Source organism: Anarhichas minor, unplaced genomic scaffold (assembly GCF_050575085.1).
Source record: "Anarhichas minor isolate MPS153535 unplaced genomic scaffold, ASM5057508v1 ptg000010l, whole genome shotgun sequence".
Lineage (NCBI taxonomy): Eukaryota > Metazoa > Chordata > Actinopteri > Perciformes > Anarhichadidae > Anarhichas > Anarhichas minor.
This window is the reverse complement of record NW_027466456.1, coordinates 7,667,856-7,686,054: the sequence shown is the minus strand read 5'-3', so window position 1 is coordinate 7,686,054 and position 18,199 is coordinate 7,667,856. Positions and strand designations below refer to the sequence as shown.

The 18,199-nt window shown below is 41.1% G+C and overlaps 2 protein-coding genes across 6 annotated transcripts in view; one reads left to right on the top strand and one right to left on the bottom strand.

The window, feature by feature from the left end:
* LOC142946571 (myosin IXB) overlaps nucleotides 1-4,677 on the bottom strand; it is a 49,470-nt gene extending 44,793 nt beyond the window's left edge. The window contains exon 1 of one of the 5 annotated variants that reach the window (XM_076087979.1): nucleotides 4,037-4,677. The gene's annotated coding sequence lies outside the window, so the exon portion shown is untranslated. The remainder of the gene's footprint in view (nucleotides 1-4,036) is intronic. The other 4 variants (XM_076087980.1, XM_076087975.1, XM_076087978.1 and 1 more) reach the window with 4 other exon arrangements.
* A 4,243-nt stretch (nucleotides 4,678-8,920) lies between these two features.
* On the top strand, nucleotides 8,921-11,819 carry s1pr4 (sphingosine-1-phosphate receptor 4). Its single transcript, XM_076087973.1, has 2 exons — nucleotides 8,921-9,055; nucleotides 9,700-11,819. Exons 1-2 carry the CDS (start codon nucleotides 9,031-9,033, stop codon nucleotides 11,091-11,093), a joined length of 1,419 nt encoding a protein of 472 aa, XP_075944088.1. The 5' UTR covers nucleotides 8,921-9,030; the 3' UTR covers nucleotides 11,094-11,819.
* Nucleotides 11,820-18,199: the final 6,380 nt, after the last annotated feature.

Genomic DNA, 18,199 nt, shown 5'->3' with positions numbered 1-18,199 from the left:
TCATCTAGGTTTTTAACCCATGGAAGCTTATTCAAATTACCCGCCAACGTCTGTGACAACATACGGAGATTCTGCTCCCCTGTACCAACCCACCGGTTTACAAAAAAAGGCAGAATGACACGCAGCCCATCCTAGTGTTCTTAAACAGCAGTGTGAGTAACAAGAGTGATACAGACATCTTGGTGATGAGCACACATAGTAATAGAAACACAAGCCTCTACACGTCCGACTCTCCTGCCAAGCCTTTAGCAACGAGCCCTTCGCTGTAGCAAGCAAACAGATTGCCACTCAACTCTCGCGTCCTACTTACTGAGGCTGTTCTGCAGGGCCGTGGGACTGCAGGTGTTTCACAGGTAGCCTAAATCACATCGCCCCGGTTCACCAGCTGCACATAGAGACGAGGCAAGCTGCTAAGGGGCTCATTAGAAATCCCTCTCCTGCCACAGCGAACCATAGTCTGACCTGCTCCTCTGTCTCTGTTCTGTCAGGAACCTAAACTTGTCAGATTCTGAAGCAAAAAATAAAAAGAGGAACCCAGCGACCTAATAGTTAACTCCAACGAACAGGATTACAATACAACAGACAGACTCTGCCTCGTTGCTTTAAACTAGGCAAACAGACGTTTCCCCATCAAGGCATATTGTGTGTTTTCATAATGATTGGTAGTAGAAGAACGTCAACCAACCTTGTACAAACTGCAGATCCCACACATATAGCAAACAGTAGGCCGAAACCAGACTAAAATGCCAGAGTGGCTGGTATTCCCGTCGTAAAGTATTTTCTACAGCCACCACTTTGGGTTTAATTTCCCACACTAATCATGATTCATCGAACAGTTGTGACAAACAAAGTAGTTTCCCGGGTTATTCTAGAAACACCCAAACCATTTCACACTGACACACACAAGATAAGACAGACACTAGACAGAGGAGTTCAGAGATCAATTGCAACCAATAAAAAAAAGTTGTTTTTACTATCTACGACGCAGAAACAGCCTCTGAAGTCAGCAGCTGAAAATACAATGCTCATATGTGGCCGACAACAAGACCCCTAAGACATCTATGTGAAAATAAGCCTAAGTAATTGCATTACCATTACACGCCCACCGCTTCATTATTGTTGCCTTTAAAAAAACATTTTACATTTCTATGAACTATCTTGCTGGCTGCAGAGAGAGCAGCTTGCTTGATAAGAAAACAACAACAGACCTACATTTATTAAAGACACAGACATACTATAATAAGCAGAAGGACACTGCCTCTACAAATAAAAATCAACAGCTCTGTGGACTGTTATACACACAATGCTTAGCTGAGACGTATTTATAGTTTTATCTGTGCAGAAATCAATATGCATAACACACACCGGTAGATTTAGTGGTTGAAAATCATTGTAATAAAGCTGAACACGAAAGCCGAGTCTGAGGAGGAAACCCTTTGAATCTCTTCTCGAGTTTCCTCTGAGAATCGTTGGCACCGCTAGGATCGAGGCAATTATCTTTTCATCCGCAGTTTTCACACAATTGCATCCACCAGGATGTGTAGACCAATTACAACTCGGGGCTGAGCTGGAGATGTAATTGGTCTTCCCTCCCCCCCCCCCCCCCTCCTCTTTCTTGTCTTCAACCACTGTCAGCTTCGCTGTGGGGCTTGAAGAGTACGACCATTAGTGGGGGGCCATATGGCCCTCTGCTTTCAAAGATGGCAGAGAGCCGTTCTGTGGACCGCCTGAAGTGTTTAGAAGCACTTTAAGGAGGTTTGGGATAAACAGTTTGTATTGCAACATCATTTCCCGGTTTACAATCATTCAAAGCTGTTGGGACGGATCTTTTAAGTGAAGAATTGAGTGAAAGTTTCAATATCACAGCTCCGGTTCAGATGACATTCACACATTACGTGTTCATATCTGAACAATATCGCTATTCAGTTACATGTCTTCCCTTTTATATTTCTACTATAATTGAAATTGTGAGACAGGAAGCATTTTAATAAATGGAGATTTGACTCTTAAGGTGTCTCTGAGGGATCGGGATGTAAATTAGATTGTGAGTATGACAGATGGGAACCTCGACTGTATTGAATATACTGACGCCTGATCCACAGCATAGTGTTGTTGGCAGAACCGACACGACCAGCGGGCTTACAGATGCTGCCCACACACACACGCCTCCTATGTCACTGTATCCATTTCAACCGATATCGTTACAGCATTTCAAAAGAATTAGTCTAATATGCTCATAAAAGTAATATTTATGTACTATTGCATTTCGACAATGAATCAAATAGACATGTGCTGTCAAATATGTGGCACAGTATAAAATGTAATCTACATTCTGTTCAACGTCACTTCCAGAGTTTAGTCTTGAAGAATAAATTTGAAAGGCTGTCTGGTTTGCACTCATCGTTTTAATGAGATGTCTTTTTAATGAGATGTCACTTTAGCATTTATATTCCACGCAGGAAGCTTTGTAGTTCAATGATGAACTGTGGTGAGCAACACACCTCGTGAAAACTGGGCCCTGGGTGTGATGTGGTTATTTGTCCAATCATTTCTCCATTATTATTAATCCGTGGTTTGATTTCTTATTTTCCAATTGAGTGTATTCAGCGGAGAAACTGAACTGAATCTTTCCAGAATATATATATATGATGATTTGAATGGACTGTACAACAGTTACTTTCTCTGAAAACTGCACTCAAACTAAACTGAGTTAGGGAAAAGTTAATTCAATCCAGTATAGGTCGATGCCCCGCCTACTTGTTTCAAAGGGTCACATCCCATTTACATCCCAGAAACACAACGTTGTTCAGACCAAAAGTAAATCAGAGAAATGAAAAAAGGGAAATGGGGAGGGAGAGGAACTTCCAAGCATATGTGTGCGTAATGTTAATGTTCCTATGTGTGATTACTTTTTTCCACCACCCAGATGTTAGTCATGAAGAGAGAGCTTGGTGCTCCAGCAGCTCGAGTGTGGAAGATTTCTCTTACTGTATGGAAGAAACGGCTGGATAAAACAACAATTCAGTGTATTAATATGATTTTAAATACATTTGCCATCAATTTAAAGGATGCGTCCCAATTGTTGAACTCTATATTGATAAGGTGGCAGTACCTTCACATGATTACAGACATAATCAAGGAGTGGGCGGCATTGACATTGGTGTGCAACGACAGGAAAAGCAAGTAGAGGCAGTCACTGCTGACATTACTCAGCCAGACAGTCAATACGTTCACAAAGTTGTTAGTCAATTGCAATGCATGTGTTTAGTCTGGGGGACAAAGACATGTACCATCTATCATGATATTACTATTATTATTATAAAAAAGGCCCAGACAGCACACTCATCACAATAACAATATGTCCCAACACTAAACAGATCTGTAGTTCACCTACCAATCATGCAATCGTGGCTGTGCTCTGCTGTCGCCATGAATTGTGCACCACCATGGAGGTCACATAATAACAGTTATGATACACTGGTAATTTGGATAAACTGCAGTTGTCCTTCTTCTAGACAATTCTGGTTTGGATTTATGTCAAGAAAAAAAAAAAGAAAAAAAAAACTGAACACAGTGGAGCTTTTTTTCTGAGATCCAGGTGAGCCTTGTTGACCCCAACCAAACAACAAGCCACTGACATGTAGGTTGGCCACGTTATCAGGCCTGTGGACACACTGCACTGCAACAAGTCAGCCTGCATTCACACACGAACGTTAACCACTATGCTGCTGTGACACAAACCAAGACAACCAACTATCATCATCTCAGTCAGCACAGGACGGTTGTAACCTCCATTTTGCCTTTAAAAAAAAAAAAAAAACGGGACGATAAGACTACATTCAATGGGAGAAACCCGTGTAACTTAAGAGTTGTTAATGAGCTACTTCACAAGAACTTCCTAAACAGCAGCTCTGTCACAGAAGACGAAAACGCATCGATACAAGTAGAACAAAGATATTTCAACAAATGCATTATTTTTGACATATTAACGAGCACAGAACAAGCTCGTACAAATGAGTATTTATCGTAACGTTACCTTTACCGGCTGTTTTCCTCATTGTCTTGGTGTAATCCTTGATTGCAACCAAAAATAATAATAAACGGCTAACCCAGTCTCAGCTCTTCAGTTTGTGCTGTTCTCCCTTTGGCGAAATGAGGACTGACTCGGCTAACAGCGGTGGAGACCCAGACACACAAAAGCGAGAGTTGAGTCCGTTTTGAAGATTTTTAAATCCGGGTGAACGTTAGAGAAGAAAACGAACCGACATGAATTGTCCCGCGCACTTCTGTCGAACAAAGAAGGTCAGTCTCTGAGACAAAACGGGTTCAGAAGTCCACTCTTCCCCCTGACAGACTGTGCGGTTCAGAGCAGCTAACCAGCTAGCTCGTCGCTACTTCCTTTCTCTCTCTCTCGCTCTCTCTCTGCCTAAATAACAGAAGCAGCCTGGGCGGTGAAAAAAAAAAAGTTGAGGAAAAAGGCACGAGCCCGATTCTGCACAATGAAGACACCCTGTTGCTCGTGAGCATTTACGACAGAGCAGCGCCCTCTGTGGGATTATAGCGGTGGTACAATAGTCAGGTACACAGACATGTTATTTCAGAATCAGAATCAGCTTTATTATTAAAATATAAAAAATAAAAACAAGGACAACAAAGTAGAACAGAGGTAATCAGAATCAGCTTCCACTCTGCACTAATATCCCAAATCCATTGTCCATTGTCATTGTTGTTGCTCTCATGTTCATATATATTCTTCGATATATATTTATATTTATATTGTACATCGTAATGTGTATGCTTAGTTTCTCTGTTCTACTTTGTTGTATTTAATGTCCTTGTTTTTATATTTTTCTTATTTATTAGTATACTCTATGTACGTTGAGAGCAATGTGTAAACCGGAATCAAATTCATGCGTACGCATACATGGCCAATAAAGGTGATTCTGGTTCTGATTTATTGGCCATGTATGCGTACGCATACAAGGAATTTGACTCCGGTTTTCACGTTGCTCTCAACGTAGGTACATAGAATATACAAATAAACAACACAAATATAAAAACAATGACATTAAAGACAACAAAGTAGAACACAGAAACTAAGCATAAACATTTAACATTTCACTACTATGTACAATATATATATGAACATAAACAACAACAATATAATATAACATAATGTTTCTTCGATACTGTACTAATTCATTGAAACACATACGGTCTAACTCTTGGTCATAAAAACTTCAAAGACTAACCAGTGACTTTACCTTTATTGGAAATGTTTAGCTCACTGCATATACTTTTTATGTGTAGGAGACCTTCCTCAATATTCAAACAGTGAGTGAATTGTTGAAATGGAATAAATGTAGTTTACATTAAGAAATTAGAAATCTCAAGCCTGGTGTGTTCAATATAAAACCAACAAAGAAATATACAGAGGTGAAATTGGGATTTACATTTCAGTTTATGAAGAATTAGAAACAGTGATTTATTCCAATTTATGTGAAGTTAAGTTGTGTCAGCCGTCCATATTTATTGTAAATACAATTTTGTGACATTTCAGGATTTCAGTGAGCTTTTTAGCATCTTCAAGCGGTCTAACAGTGATGCGCCATGTTTTCTTCTTGACAGGAAAATGACTGTGATACTGCTTTGTGGCCACCAGATGTTGACTGATCAACACCATACAAGAAATAAGTTGTTTAATTGCACTGATTGGCCAGATGGTGTCACCATAATAAAACAAAAGCTCTGTATTGTGACGGATGCCCTCTCAAACATGAGATTGGAACTGGCGTTTATTTTTTCAGTCTCTTTGTGTCTGTTACCACCATCAAACATTCCTGTCCGTAGATGTTGTGTCACACCCACTTTTAACTGTCTCCATCATAGAACAATAGAATAATAGTAACCCTGCAGTGGTGCAGGGGTGTATGCCACGCAGAGCCAACACTCTGCAGGTTTTCAGTCCAACTGGTACTCTCTACAGTAAAAAGTACAATATTTACCTCTGAGATGTAGTAAAAAGTACAATATGTACCTCTGAGATGTAGTAAAAAGTACAATATTTACCTCTGAGATGTAGTAAAGACATCAGGTAACATTTTTAGAGGCTCCCTGTTTTTCTTTTAAAGGTCAGCAGGATTTCTTTATTTCACAACTGGACTTTTTTTCATCACAGTGAAGCAGCGTTTTACAAACTGTACTTTTTTTTTTTTTTAAACACACTTCACACATACTTAATATTCATTAGCTAGTCCGTGTCAGCCCATTGATTCGTCAGATCAGGTCACATGCTGTTTTAGGCTACTCCTCGTTAGTATACTGGACAGTATCTCTGCCTGTCACGCGGAGGCAGACCGGGGTTCGATTCCCCGTCGGGGAGTAATACTTATTTTCTTTTTGTTGTATTTTTACTACTTTTTAATGTATTTTCATGCTTTTGAAGAGAGTAGAGAAAAGAAGATGAACAAAAACCCACACAGGAGTCGTCTCACTGATGCACACCTTCACTCCATCTTGAGGGTTTCCACAGCACAGAACTTAACCCCATGACATTAATCAACTGGCAGCCAAGAAAAGATGCCAAACATCTGGCTCTGGTACATATGCATAAAAGAATGTTTCTTTTTGCACTTTGTCCAATAGCCCTTCTATCCTGTTTATTAAATGTTGACCCTATTTGGCCCTCAATGTAGTCCTCATTTTTTATTTTGTGATTGAGTTGGACACCCCTGCTGTAGAGCGTGTAGCCTTTTTTGGCCCCAGAAGAAGCTGCATAACATTTAATAAAGTGTTCCAAGTGATGTCACTTGCTGAAGACTACAAGAAAGTAAAAAACAATCCAGAGGTGTGGCGTTAGACTGAGGTGAGGTCAGCAGACCTCTGTAGCCCCGCTCCTCATTTCTGCTTGAAGCTGGCCGCTCAAGAACCAAACAGTAGGCAGTTGAGTTGCACTGTGGGTAATGTAGGCGGCAGGTTTTGACAAGGAATATAGAACGATATCTCTGGTTCTGCTACATCAATGTTCATGCTGTTTGTTTTGTTTTAATTCTCCATCATGAGTCCAATAATATTATACGTCAAATATTATAAGTGCAAACCTAAATCAGTGGAGTACTGTTAGGAATACAAATATGTAAGTGTCTAAGACTAACTGAGACTGAGAAAACAGAAAACTCTGGCCTTGTCGTAATGTCAACTCTTACAGACTTCTACATGTGTTCATGACTGGTAAAAAAGGGCTCACTTTGAAATTAGTACGTTCATGAGGACTTTTCAAATTATTATAAACACACACATACACACACACACACACACACTCACTCTCACATACACACACACTCACACTCACACACACACACACACTCACACACACACACTCACACACTCACACTCACATACACACACACTCACACACACACACACGCACTTGTGGTTACAAGCCTACCCATTTTGTGATAGTGCTGTTTGAAGTCTTATTTTCAGGGTAAGGGCGTTTTCAACAGTCGTGGGTGTTGTTTACACCTCAGGTTGCAGTATAGCTTGGTGTGAATTGAGTTGTTGTTTTTCTTTTTCCACATTAAATTTTCAACAAAAAGCTCGCCACGGTATCATTTAATTCGACAACCTATATCACAATTCTTACTATGTGGTTTGGTGATGCATGTCTATTTTTTTTAAATCTCAGGACTAAAAAGGAGAAGTTCTGTTAGAAATTAGATACCTTGGTTTCACGGGGAAGGCCCGGTAATGTCATGCCTCAATACTGTTGCACGGTCAATGGTGAATGCCTCACAGTTACCTTTGTATGGTTTCTGTCCTTTCTTGCTCTTGAACAGAGAAACCATGCAAACTGGAGACCTGTTGAGTAAAACCACAGTTTTGTGGCGGACATAGAGGGAAGATGACAGATGAAACCCACTCGCAATTTTTCTTATCACAAGAAAAACTAAAACATTTTCTTCATGCACGAAGAACAATATTTTCTTAGAGAAACATCGGGGCATGATTTTAGTTTTATTTTCCCAAACCTTTCTTTTGACATTTTTTCAGACCACACTAGCATGCTTTTGAAGCATTTGATAAATGGAAAGTTTAGTGCAGTGGTACAGTTAGAGCCCACTCTGCTGAAAGCTTGAACTATATAATCATAAGTCTTTGAACACTCCACTCCGAAGGGCAAATGTGTTCAGCCACGAGTTCTGGTTTTGCTCATATTCAAAAAGTGGTCTCTTGATTTTGGGGTCTGGCATCGCTTTCTGTTGCTTGCAAGATGCCCCGTATGCCGGTTCTCAATATATTATGTGTTTATGGTTGATTTGAAAGTGTCATGGTCTCAATGCCACTGCCTGTCTTATGGCATGTGGTTACAGTCTGCTGGTGTTGGAGGTTTGCTGAAGTCAAGTGTGCCATGCATGGTGACAATGAAAGCATGGAGCGAATACTGTGACTGTGGCCTGTCTACTCAAACCAACAACCACAGCTGTGTGATGAAACGTATGAAACCCTCTATCAACAGGGAGGGGCACCTTTCCATGCGATTGGGAGTTCCTGTTTTTCTACTTTCTGAGAAATATTGAGAACAAAACATTTACAAAACATTTACAACTTTCTTTGACACGTCCTGTATAAGTCATCATAAGGCAGCTATGATTGGATGTGTTGCTAAATCTGTATGGGGGTCCTGGGAAAACATGATGATCTTGATGCACCAGAAAAGTGGTGGTTAAATATCCGTTAGAATAAAATAGATTTTGTGAAATAGATAGAAGATGCTTGTCCAACAATGTTGACTTCTTAGACTGTGGAATTGTTTCATTGTAGGCACCTGTACAATTCTCACAGTTTCTTTGTCTCTTTTCAAGGTGATGGAACAAAAGTTCCAGTAATCTTAACAGTAATCTCTCCGTGTTGCATGTTTGTGTGTGTGTTTGTGTGTGTGGTGTGTGTGTTCTGGGTGTGGTGTGTCACAACCTTCTTTGGCTTACTTCCCCATCAAAATGCGGCTGCAAAAATCTGCTCACTCACTCAATGAGCATCAATACCAGCAGCCAGAGTAAGTACTCCCCACTGCACAGCATTCACATCACTCTACAGCTATGATCATAACATTTAATGGATTTCATCAACATATAATAGGATACAATTAGAATGCAATATAAAAGGTTTTGAACAGATTGCCTCATTTCTACTTAACTCTTGAGGTGCAACATGAAGTATGTGGAATTGAAAAAAAAAATGTTTTAACCTGCTTTTATTTAACAATATAACACTTAACCAAAAATACTTTTTTTCTATTTATTTCGATTGATAGTTTTAAGAGAAAAGGGAAAAGTATGTTTTTGCCATTTTTGCAATTATTTACCACTATTCTAAATATTATTATAGCCTGGTAAATCATTCAGTGTTCTTTGGGAATCTTATAAAAGCATTTTCCAGCGTTCTTGGAAGAAAACGATGTGTGCATTTCCTTCACGTGGTGATTTAAATGCCCTCTGCAGCTGCTCACTCGCCCTGTGTTAACCACAGAGAGGGGGAGTGTTGCGGCACATTGTCGAGGCATTTAAATGATGCCTTTTAAATTGATTGAAGCACCGTAATGAGGAAGCACACAGTACAGTCGTGAGAAAGAGAGGAATTGTATTGTATTTTCACATAGATGCTGTATTGAAATTGTTCTTAATTCTTTTGTCTTCTCAGGTGTGCGTGTGTGTTGTGCACAGGTAGAGCTCCAGTGGTTAGAGTGTGATGATAGCCTGTTTGATAACAGGAGTTCCACACTAAGTTCGTACCGGCTCGGTTTTAGCCTGTTCCCACCCAAAACCTCTATTTTGACCAGCACAGCTGCTGCTATGAGTGTCTTCTCCTACCTCACCTCCTCCTCCTCTTGCCCCCAATTGTACCACTTACCCAGTTACCCCAGCAACACCACCATATCCAACGCCACCACTGCAGCCAACGCGATCAACCATGTGATCCTGCGGCATTACAACCACACCGGCCGCCTGCAGAACAGGACCATCTCAAACCCACAGAAGCACATCAGTGTGCCTCAGGCCGTCTTCCTCTGCATCAGTATTTTCATCATCCTGGAGAATCTCCTGGTGCTGGTGGCCGTCATCTCCCGCATCCGTCACAGCCAACGCTGGGTTTACGTCTGCATTGCCAACATCACCCTCAGTGACCTCATCACCGGCGTTGCCTACCTGGTCAACATCTGTATGTCTGGCAGCCAGACGTTTCGCCTCACCCCTGCTCTGTGGCTCTTCAGGGAAGGGATGCTGTTTGTGGCCCTGGCTGCATCCATATTTAGTTTGTTGCTGATTGCTGTGGAGCGTTACACCACCATGATAAAGCCACTGCCCCAGAAGTCAGCAAGGAAGACCTACTATAGGATCTACGGCTTGGTGGCACTCTGCTGGATTTTGGCAATGGTGATTGGCTTTCTCCCCTTGTTGGGCTGGAACTGTGTGTGTAGCCTGGACCAATGCTCCACCCTGCTCCCTCTCTACTCCAAGTACTACATCGTTTTCTCTCTCATCGTCTTCTTCCTCATCCTCATCGCTATCGGCGGGCTCTATGGTGCCATCTACTGCCATGTACATAAAAGTGCACAGCTGGGCACCCAGCGCAGTCGCAAACGTTCTTGGGATCTGCTTAAAACTGTGATCACTATAGTTGGAGTCTTCATGCTGTGCTGGGGGCCACTGTTCATGCTGTTACTGGTGGATTCCTCCTGTAGCTCCCGCCAGTGTGCGCCTACTTTTGCATCTGACATTTGCATCTCCCTGGCTGTCTTACACTCCGGCCTGAACCCCATCATCTACGCCCTGGGAAGCAGTGATATGAGGAAGGCTATTGCTGAGCTTCTGCGCTGCTGCTGTCGGAAGACTGGCCTCTGTCATCCAGACACATTCACATCCAAGGACACCAGCAGCACCTCGAGCAGGAGGGACAGCCTGAGGAACAGTTTTAACAAGGTCAGGAATCTGAGCGTGGCCTCCCCACCATCAACTCCAAACAAGCCTCGCAGGGCACCCAAAAAATATAGGCTGAGCTCCACCACCAGCTGCCTGTCAGTTTCAAGCGGTTAAACCACAATGTGTTCCCCTCCCAAGCAAACAAGACCTGTGTGCACTCATACACATCTAACCATTTCCTCTGAGTTTTGTTTTGAGTGTTCAGAGCTTTGCCTGCAGGTACTCGCACTGATGATGATAACACACTGTCATGTATCCTGTTAAATATATGAATTCATCCTCGCAATTATGAGCAGTTTTCTTTGCTTCCTTTTGCAATTCATTTGACACACTTTATTGATCTGTTGTTGCACTGTACCGTGCGTCAGCGCTGGAAAGTTGCCACGGACACCAGACACCACAACTCTGGTCTACAAATACAAAGAGCTTTGAATTCCTCATTACTGTGCTTACAGGAGTAATGAATCATCCATGATGTTCTAAATGCAAAGCTTTTTCTGCCCCAATGAATTCCTTTAAGGAGGAAGTGATGACATTTTTGTTTTTTTGCTACGGACATATCACATATTAGTAGCTCTATTCCAAACTCCTTTGTCAGTCTACTGGACTTGTTGGTAATACCCAGTCAAAGATAAAATGCATTTTTATAGACATGAAGGTAGATTACTTACCAGAAGTATTATCTACATAAGAGTCAACATTGGAAATGTAAAATGTGCAGAATAGAAAAATGATGTATAAACTTGTATTGCATTGCATTCTGTTGTAACATTTTGTGCAAGATGGAAGTTTTACTGTATGATGAATATATAAATAAAGTTTATTTTGCTTAATACATAAGTGCATGCTGTTACTACCTCTGTGTTCCTCTGTAGGGAGACACATCATCAAAGCCCTGACTTGCTCCTGCGGATGGATCCGATGATTCAAAGTGCTGTAGATGCTCCCACCCTATAAAATACACACAACAGTAACCTCAACAAATCATGGTTTTCTAAATGTATAATATCTACATTTTTCACATCCCAATACTTTAAAATTACATATTTTAATCTCTGCCAAAAAACAAGATCTTTGTTCACTCATCAGTTTAATGCGGGCTTTGCAAAACACTCATGAGTGAAAATCTTTTTTACTTAATTTTAAAAGCTTGTCTTTCTTTTGACTCGTCAAAAGGCAGTTTTTTTGCAGGATGCCCTCCCCTGCCTGCTTTTCTGACAGGATGACGGATTGAAGTTCAGTTGTGAGGAGGTGAGGGCTCGGACTGCAGCCCCAAGGGCACACACAGCCAGGGATAATTGATAAATGCATTATGACTGTCTGGCAGGGTAGATAGTTGAGGTTTAGCAGATAGCATGCGCCCGTAAATTATACAGGCTTCTGTACTGTACTCCTGCTACTGTATACTGGAACAATTGGTTGAGTCTTGACGTGTAAAAGTAATTTTTTTCACAAAACAACACCAACGATCTGCCTGTCTGCAAAAGCTGTGTATGCAAAGTGTGCTCTCTGGCAGTTTAAAACAGTCAATACTGTACTGATCCCACTTTCAGTATTACGTGTTTGCTTTATTTTCTTAAATATCTATTTTCACACTTGAGCCCAGTTCTCATCACATCATGCCGCACAGGAATGATCTTAAAGCCTCATTTTTCGACATTAAATAAGTTAAAGTTTAGAAAATTATAATTTGTGAAGCTTTTACTCGGAATCTCAGCAAATGTGTTGCAGGGTCGTGTGGTTTGATCAGATTTGACTGACATCAGATTCACATTCAAATGTTGCTGAATGCTGATTGGTGCTCAGGAGTAGGTGTCATCACCATTTTCAAACTATTGTAAACTCCAATCACTTATGTAAAATATTAAAATTAGTGTGTTCAGTAAGAAGCTGATTGAAAAAATATGTTTATATGATATGGCCCTTAAACCACGAAGGATCGGTTTTATTTACGTGAATAAAAACTTTATGTCAAGAGAAGAGAGTTTGTTTTTACTGAGAGACTATTAGAATCCTATACATGTTTCATTTAGTGTAAAACTTAAGCCCATTCAAAAATCATTTAAATGACAATGTGTAAGCAGACATTCTGAAACTGATTGATGCATTATAACAGGTTATGGCGGAAATTATTTATTATTACAAATTACAGTTGACTTGTCAAACTGCTGATAAGAATCTGCTGTGGTTTTTGTGTGTTTGTATGAGAGTGTATTACTACATTGTGGGGACTCCCCTTACTTTTGGGGACAAAGTGTACGTCCTCATAAATCATTACATTAATTTTGAGGACTTGGTTTAAGGTCACGGTAAGGTTAGGATTAGGCAAGTAGCAGTTATGGTAAAAGCTAGGGTAAGTCTCCAGGAAATGAATGTATCTCAACATAATGTCCTCTAAAGGAATGAAGACACAATGTGTGATTGCATGTGTGTGTGTGTGTGTGTGTGTGTGTGTGTGTGTGTGTGTGTGTGTGTGCGTGTGCATGTGCGTGTGTGTGAGTCATGTTCACAAACACATGCTGACATTGAAAGACATTAAGCAAGAGTGCAAGAAGATGAAAATATCTTTAATCCTTTTTTTTTTCTCAGCCAGAATTTGCAGCATTTTGTTGTAAATACCTCAAAGTGTCCCTGTAGACTGCAGCGCTGAAGCCCTATCCCCTCTTTAAGTTAGCCTCTGTTCCATTAGCCTCCCACACAACCTCATGTGAGCTTTTCTTTTTTTTAAAGCTTAAACATGATACTGGGATTTTCTGTCCATTGTCTAATGAGTCCTTATTTTCCACTGTTCTCGCTAGCATACTGTAATTTTAGCGCTTTGTCGTTTTTGCCATTGAGATTAAACAGCTAAATATCTTAGTAAACAACAAATGCCATACATTTTTTAGCAACATGCCCTCAGAGCCTAATGGGAGTTGTGTTCAATGCTGACCAAACAATTAGTCTCTTAGTTTTGTTAATATAGGCACAAAAACCCTGATATATTGATACAGGAAAGAGGAAATCACACTGGGGTAACAACAGAGCAGAATAGAAACTAGTATGGAAAAAGATGGAACTTCAGCTCTACAATGTATATATCTATGCAATTAAAACCCGGCAGCCTGTCACGCAGGCATTCCTGCTCGTGACGTGTGTGAGCTGCACGGGCACGTCAGTGATGACCGAAGGAAGGAAATGAGGCGTTAAGGTAAGAAAGGAAGAACTCAGCTTTTATCATTTTACCCGAAATTGTCGCCCACGCAGCAGCTGAGGTGATTGTGCAGTTACAGTAAGAGAGGAAAAATTCAAATACGCACACACACACACACATTTGATCATCATTTATCATTCATATAACTACGTAATGGATTGTAAATGCATAACTTAGGTCCACACAATCATTCTGTAGATGCAAGCGCACTCACTCATAGACAAACATGCCTATAAACACATACACACTTTAAATCCGGTCTCTGCAGTCGTTTATGAGGTTTCTCAGACGTAAGGAATTCTAAGGCCGGCTCTCCTCAAAATCTTTTCCTGTTTTTTTTTTTGCACAGGGAAGCAAACAAGTCATTGCTGGTTGTGTTGCGTGTGTGTATGTGTGTGTGTGGTGTGTGTGTGTTTGTGTGAGTTCCCCTCTCATGAATTCCTGCATCTTCACAGTTAAGAGTAGGGGATAAGCCTCTCTCATCCTCGGTCCTGGCACAGCTCCAGGTCCGGTGCCTGATGAAAAAGCAACAGCAAATTCCAGGCTTTATTAGCTGTAGCCTCAAAGACATTCGTTGTGTCATATTTGACATGTCAGGGGCTGATCAGCAATCCACGCTGCTCTCTCTCTCTCTCTCTCTCTCTCTCTCTCTCTCTCTCTCTCTCTCTCTCTCTCTCCTTCTCCGCTTACAACAACAAGGCCTTTTCTCTATACTCTAAATGAGGTACGATGGGTTAACAACGGTTGCGTGCAGACGTGGCTATGCCCTCAATAATTACCTCGCTGGCTTTGCCTCCAGGTGTTCAGCAGACAGCTAATGATGTACTGTCTGAGGAGAGGGAAAAGGCAGCGAGTGAGGCACAGTGAAGCTACACGGGGGGAGAGAGTGTGCCATCAGCACTGCGACAACTCGGTGGCACATGTGCTGCACGAAAAACTGCATGTAACAAAACAGCCTGGAAAAAGAAAACTAATACAAGTTCAAATTTGTAGTCAACCATCATGGATAATAAATGTGTTTATTCTCAGTGTGTAAAACTGTAATCAGCCACGTGTTAAAGGGAAATTCCACTTTTCTTGGTTCCTTTTATTTTGTATTTTTTACAAAACGTCTCTTAAACCTCCTCCTGCAGCATAATCTACTTCTCTGTGATCCAAGAGATTGAAGGAAAAATATATATTTTGTTTGGATACAACAGCTCAGCTGAAGCTGCCGAAAATCAGCTCCAGAAATATTACTTAACTACTGTACACAGGCCAGACATGCAAGGACACCCTGACTCCAGACAGAAGCTAAAGAGTATGCAACAAAGTGTATGCACTCCACGCCAGAAGTGTTGAAAGGAAGAACACTGACTGATCTTGACTCTGCAGATGTCAGAGAGATTATTATTCCTGTCTTGCTGACATGTTGTCAAGCTTAAATTATGGTTCACATGGTAATGAAGAACTGTAAAAGAGCCGGTGACATCTTGTTTTCTTCTGTACTCACAACTCATGTAAGTGGAGGACATACACGTCAGAATATCAGAGATTTTCCACTGCCTGACGGTTTTGTTACATGAGAGCATTTGCATAATCCGTCACCTTGATGTCCATTTAAACTGCAGAATGTACAGGTAGCTGAAAAATAAGAACTTCCTACGGCTGTTTAATGGATAATATAATGGGAATTTTGCAAGTTTCTGCTTAATGACGGCACAACAATGGATTTATTGTCTATCTGTCATGATCATTCATTTGTCATAATTTGGAGGAAACACAATAGAGCTTAAGTGAACATGTGTTGTTTCATGTGTGTATACCTATATGTCAGCATGTGTATTTGTGTGTGTGCCCGTGCATGTGCACCTGTGTACTCATGTAGCTAGAGTAAATGTGTTCCCACGGTGATATGAAGCAGACGGTCACAGCCAGGTGTCCGCTGGGTGAGGCGGGCGTTATCTGGTCTTTCTCATTCACACACACACATGGTAATGAACTGCATGAACTGTCAGCGACAGGAAAATCTCTCTTTATTTAACCCAGCGGACTCGCTCCCTGAGAAAGCCTCCCCAAGAAAATATCCAGTTCACTTGGCTACCTCTAAGCAAGCGTTCCATTCTATTCTCAGACCTCTGTAATGGCTGTGCATGTATCTCAGTGTTGTGGTTACTGTTATACCCAATAAATCAATGTGTTGCTCTCGCCAACAAGGAGAACAATAGACCAGGAAGGGCGTTAACTCGCTGCCTGCATGTCCAAGCGAACGAATCAAACATTTGCACACATGACCCTTTTCTTCTTCATGTGCCTGCTTCTGTCAACTGCACGCTGCTGAGAAATCTGGTCTGAAGAACAACAACGCCCTCTTAGTAGTTTAAAGTTATGCATGTCTCTATAGTTGTGCGTGCCAAACATGTCTGTAATTCCATACATGCACAGCGGGTCTCTAAACTGGAGATACACTGTAGGAAGGGAACAGCTCAAGAAAAATGAAGAAGGATGAGAGAATAGGGCCAGACGAATTCTGTTCCTTAATTAGAAGGGAATGCACCGCCACGTTGAATTGGTCTGCATTTTTTTCCTCTGCATTTCAACAGAAGAGCCCGTTCTGGGAAGATTTACTCTGATGCTAGTGTGAGTACATGTGGAGGAGGAAGGGCTATTAAAATCGACACTGTCTCCGGACCCAGCTGTTTCCTCTCCATCAGATTCTAGATTGTGGGACAGCGGATACAAAGGCCAGACGTTATGAGTTTCTAAAATGATGGAGGCAAACACAATATCAAAATTGCCATAAGCACATGAACACGCTTTTTCATTCCTCTGTCATTGTGAGCGTAGGAGACAATTTCCAAAGACAGCCAGTTTTCTCTTGAGGGCTGGATGATAGCCATGTGCTGGGACTCTGCTCTCAACCTTGGATATGTATGTGAGCAAGTCTTCTCTCTTTTCTTAATCCCCTCTCTCATTCTAGCTGTGCTTTGGCTGAGCACCGTGACCACCTAACTAATTGTGTTGTGAAAGATGTTCCAAGGGTGATGATTCTTAAAGTTTCTTAACTGAGGACGCAGGTTTTCTCTGCAGGGGATTCGTTCAGAAACAAGACTCTACAGCCGCAAGCGCCTCTGTAAGATTGTAGGCTACTTAGGAACAGCGGTGCAATTAAATGCTAACATAAGTATGCTAGCATGCTCACATGACAATGTTAACATACTGATGTTTAGCAGGTTAACATTTACCATGTTAGCGTGTTAGCATGCTAACATTTGTTACTAAGCACTAACATAAAGTACAGTTAAGGCTGAATGGACATTACAGCAATCCATCCAATAGTTGTTGAGATAATTCACAGCCCCAAAATGTGGCACTAGAGGAAAAATTCAGCGAAGTCAGTGGGCTTCATCCTCTGGAGATCATTTCTGGTTTTGCTCCGTTTCAAACATGCAAGATGTTTTTCTTTTTAAACCGTTGGAGAGAGCAAGACTAACTGTTTCCCATGTTTTTTCCAGTCTTTGTGGTAAGATAAGCTAACTGTCGCCTGGCTCCAGCGATAGGAGTGTGACATTCTTCTTCTCATCAAACTTTGTCAAGAAAGAAAATAAACATGTGTCTCAAAATGTTGAACTTTTCCTCTAAATGAGGGTTTTACCCTTTGTCAAAAAAAATAATACAATCTAGGGTTTTTATGAACCAGTTTAATACAGTAATTCATAAATCCCAGCTTTATGTGGGTTTGGTCTCAGGCACAAAATGTGTGCACATTTGTTATGCCTGGGACCACAGATCTCTGACAAGATAATAACATTGAAACACATATTAAGTTCTTAATAACTGTACATACTCTTTATTCACATAATAAATCTTTTCCGTGTGAGTCATCTGACTGAATGTAACATTTTGTCTCACAGTTTAAATCCTCCTATTGTACATATGAAATCAATAAAGCACACTCTTAGTCACTGTCAGTCCACCTACAAATCCTACACGACGTCACAGATTTGAACCTTGCGTTTCAAAGCTCCGTCACTCTTCTTCTCTCACC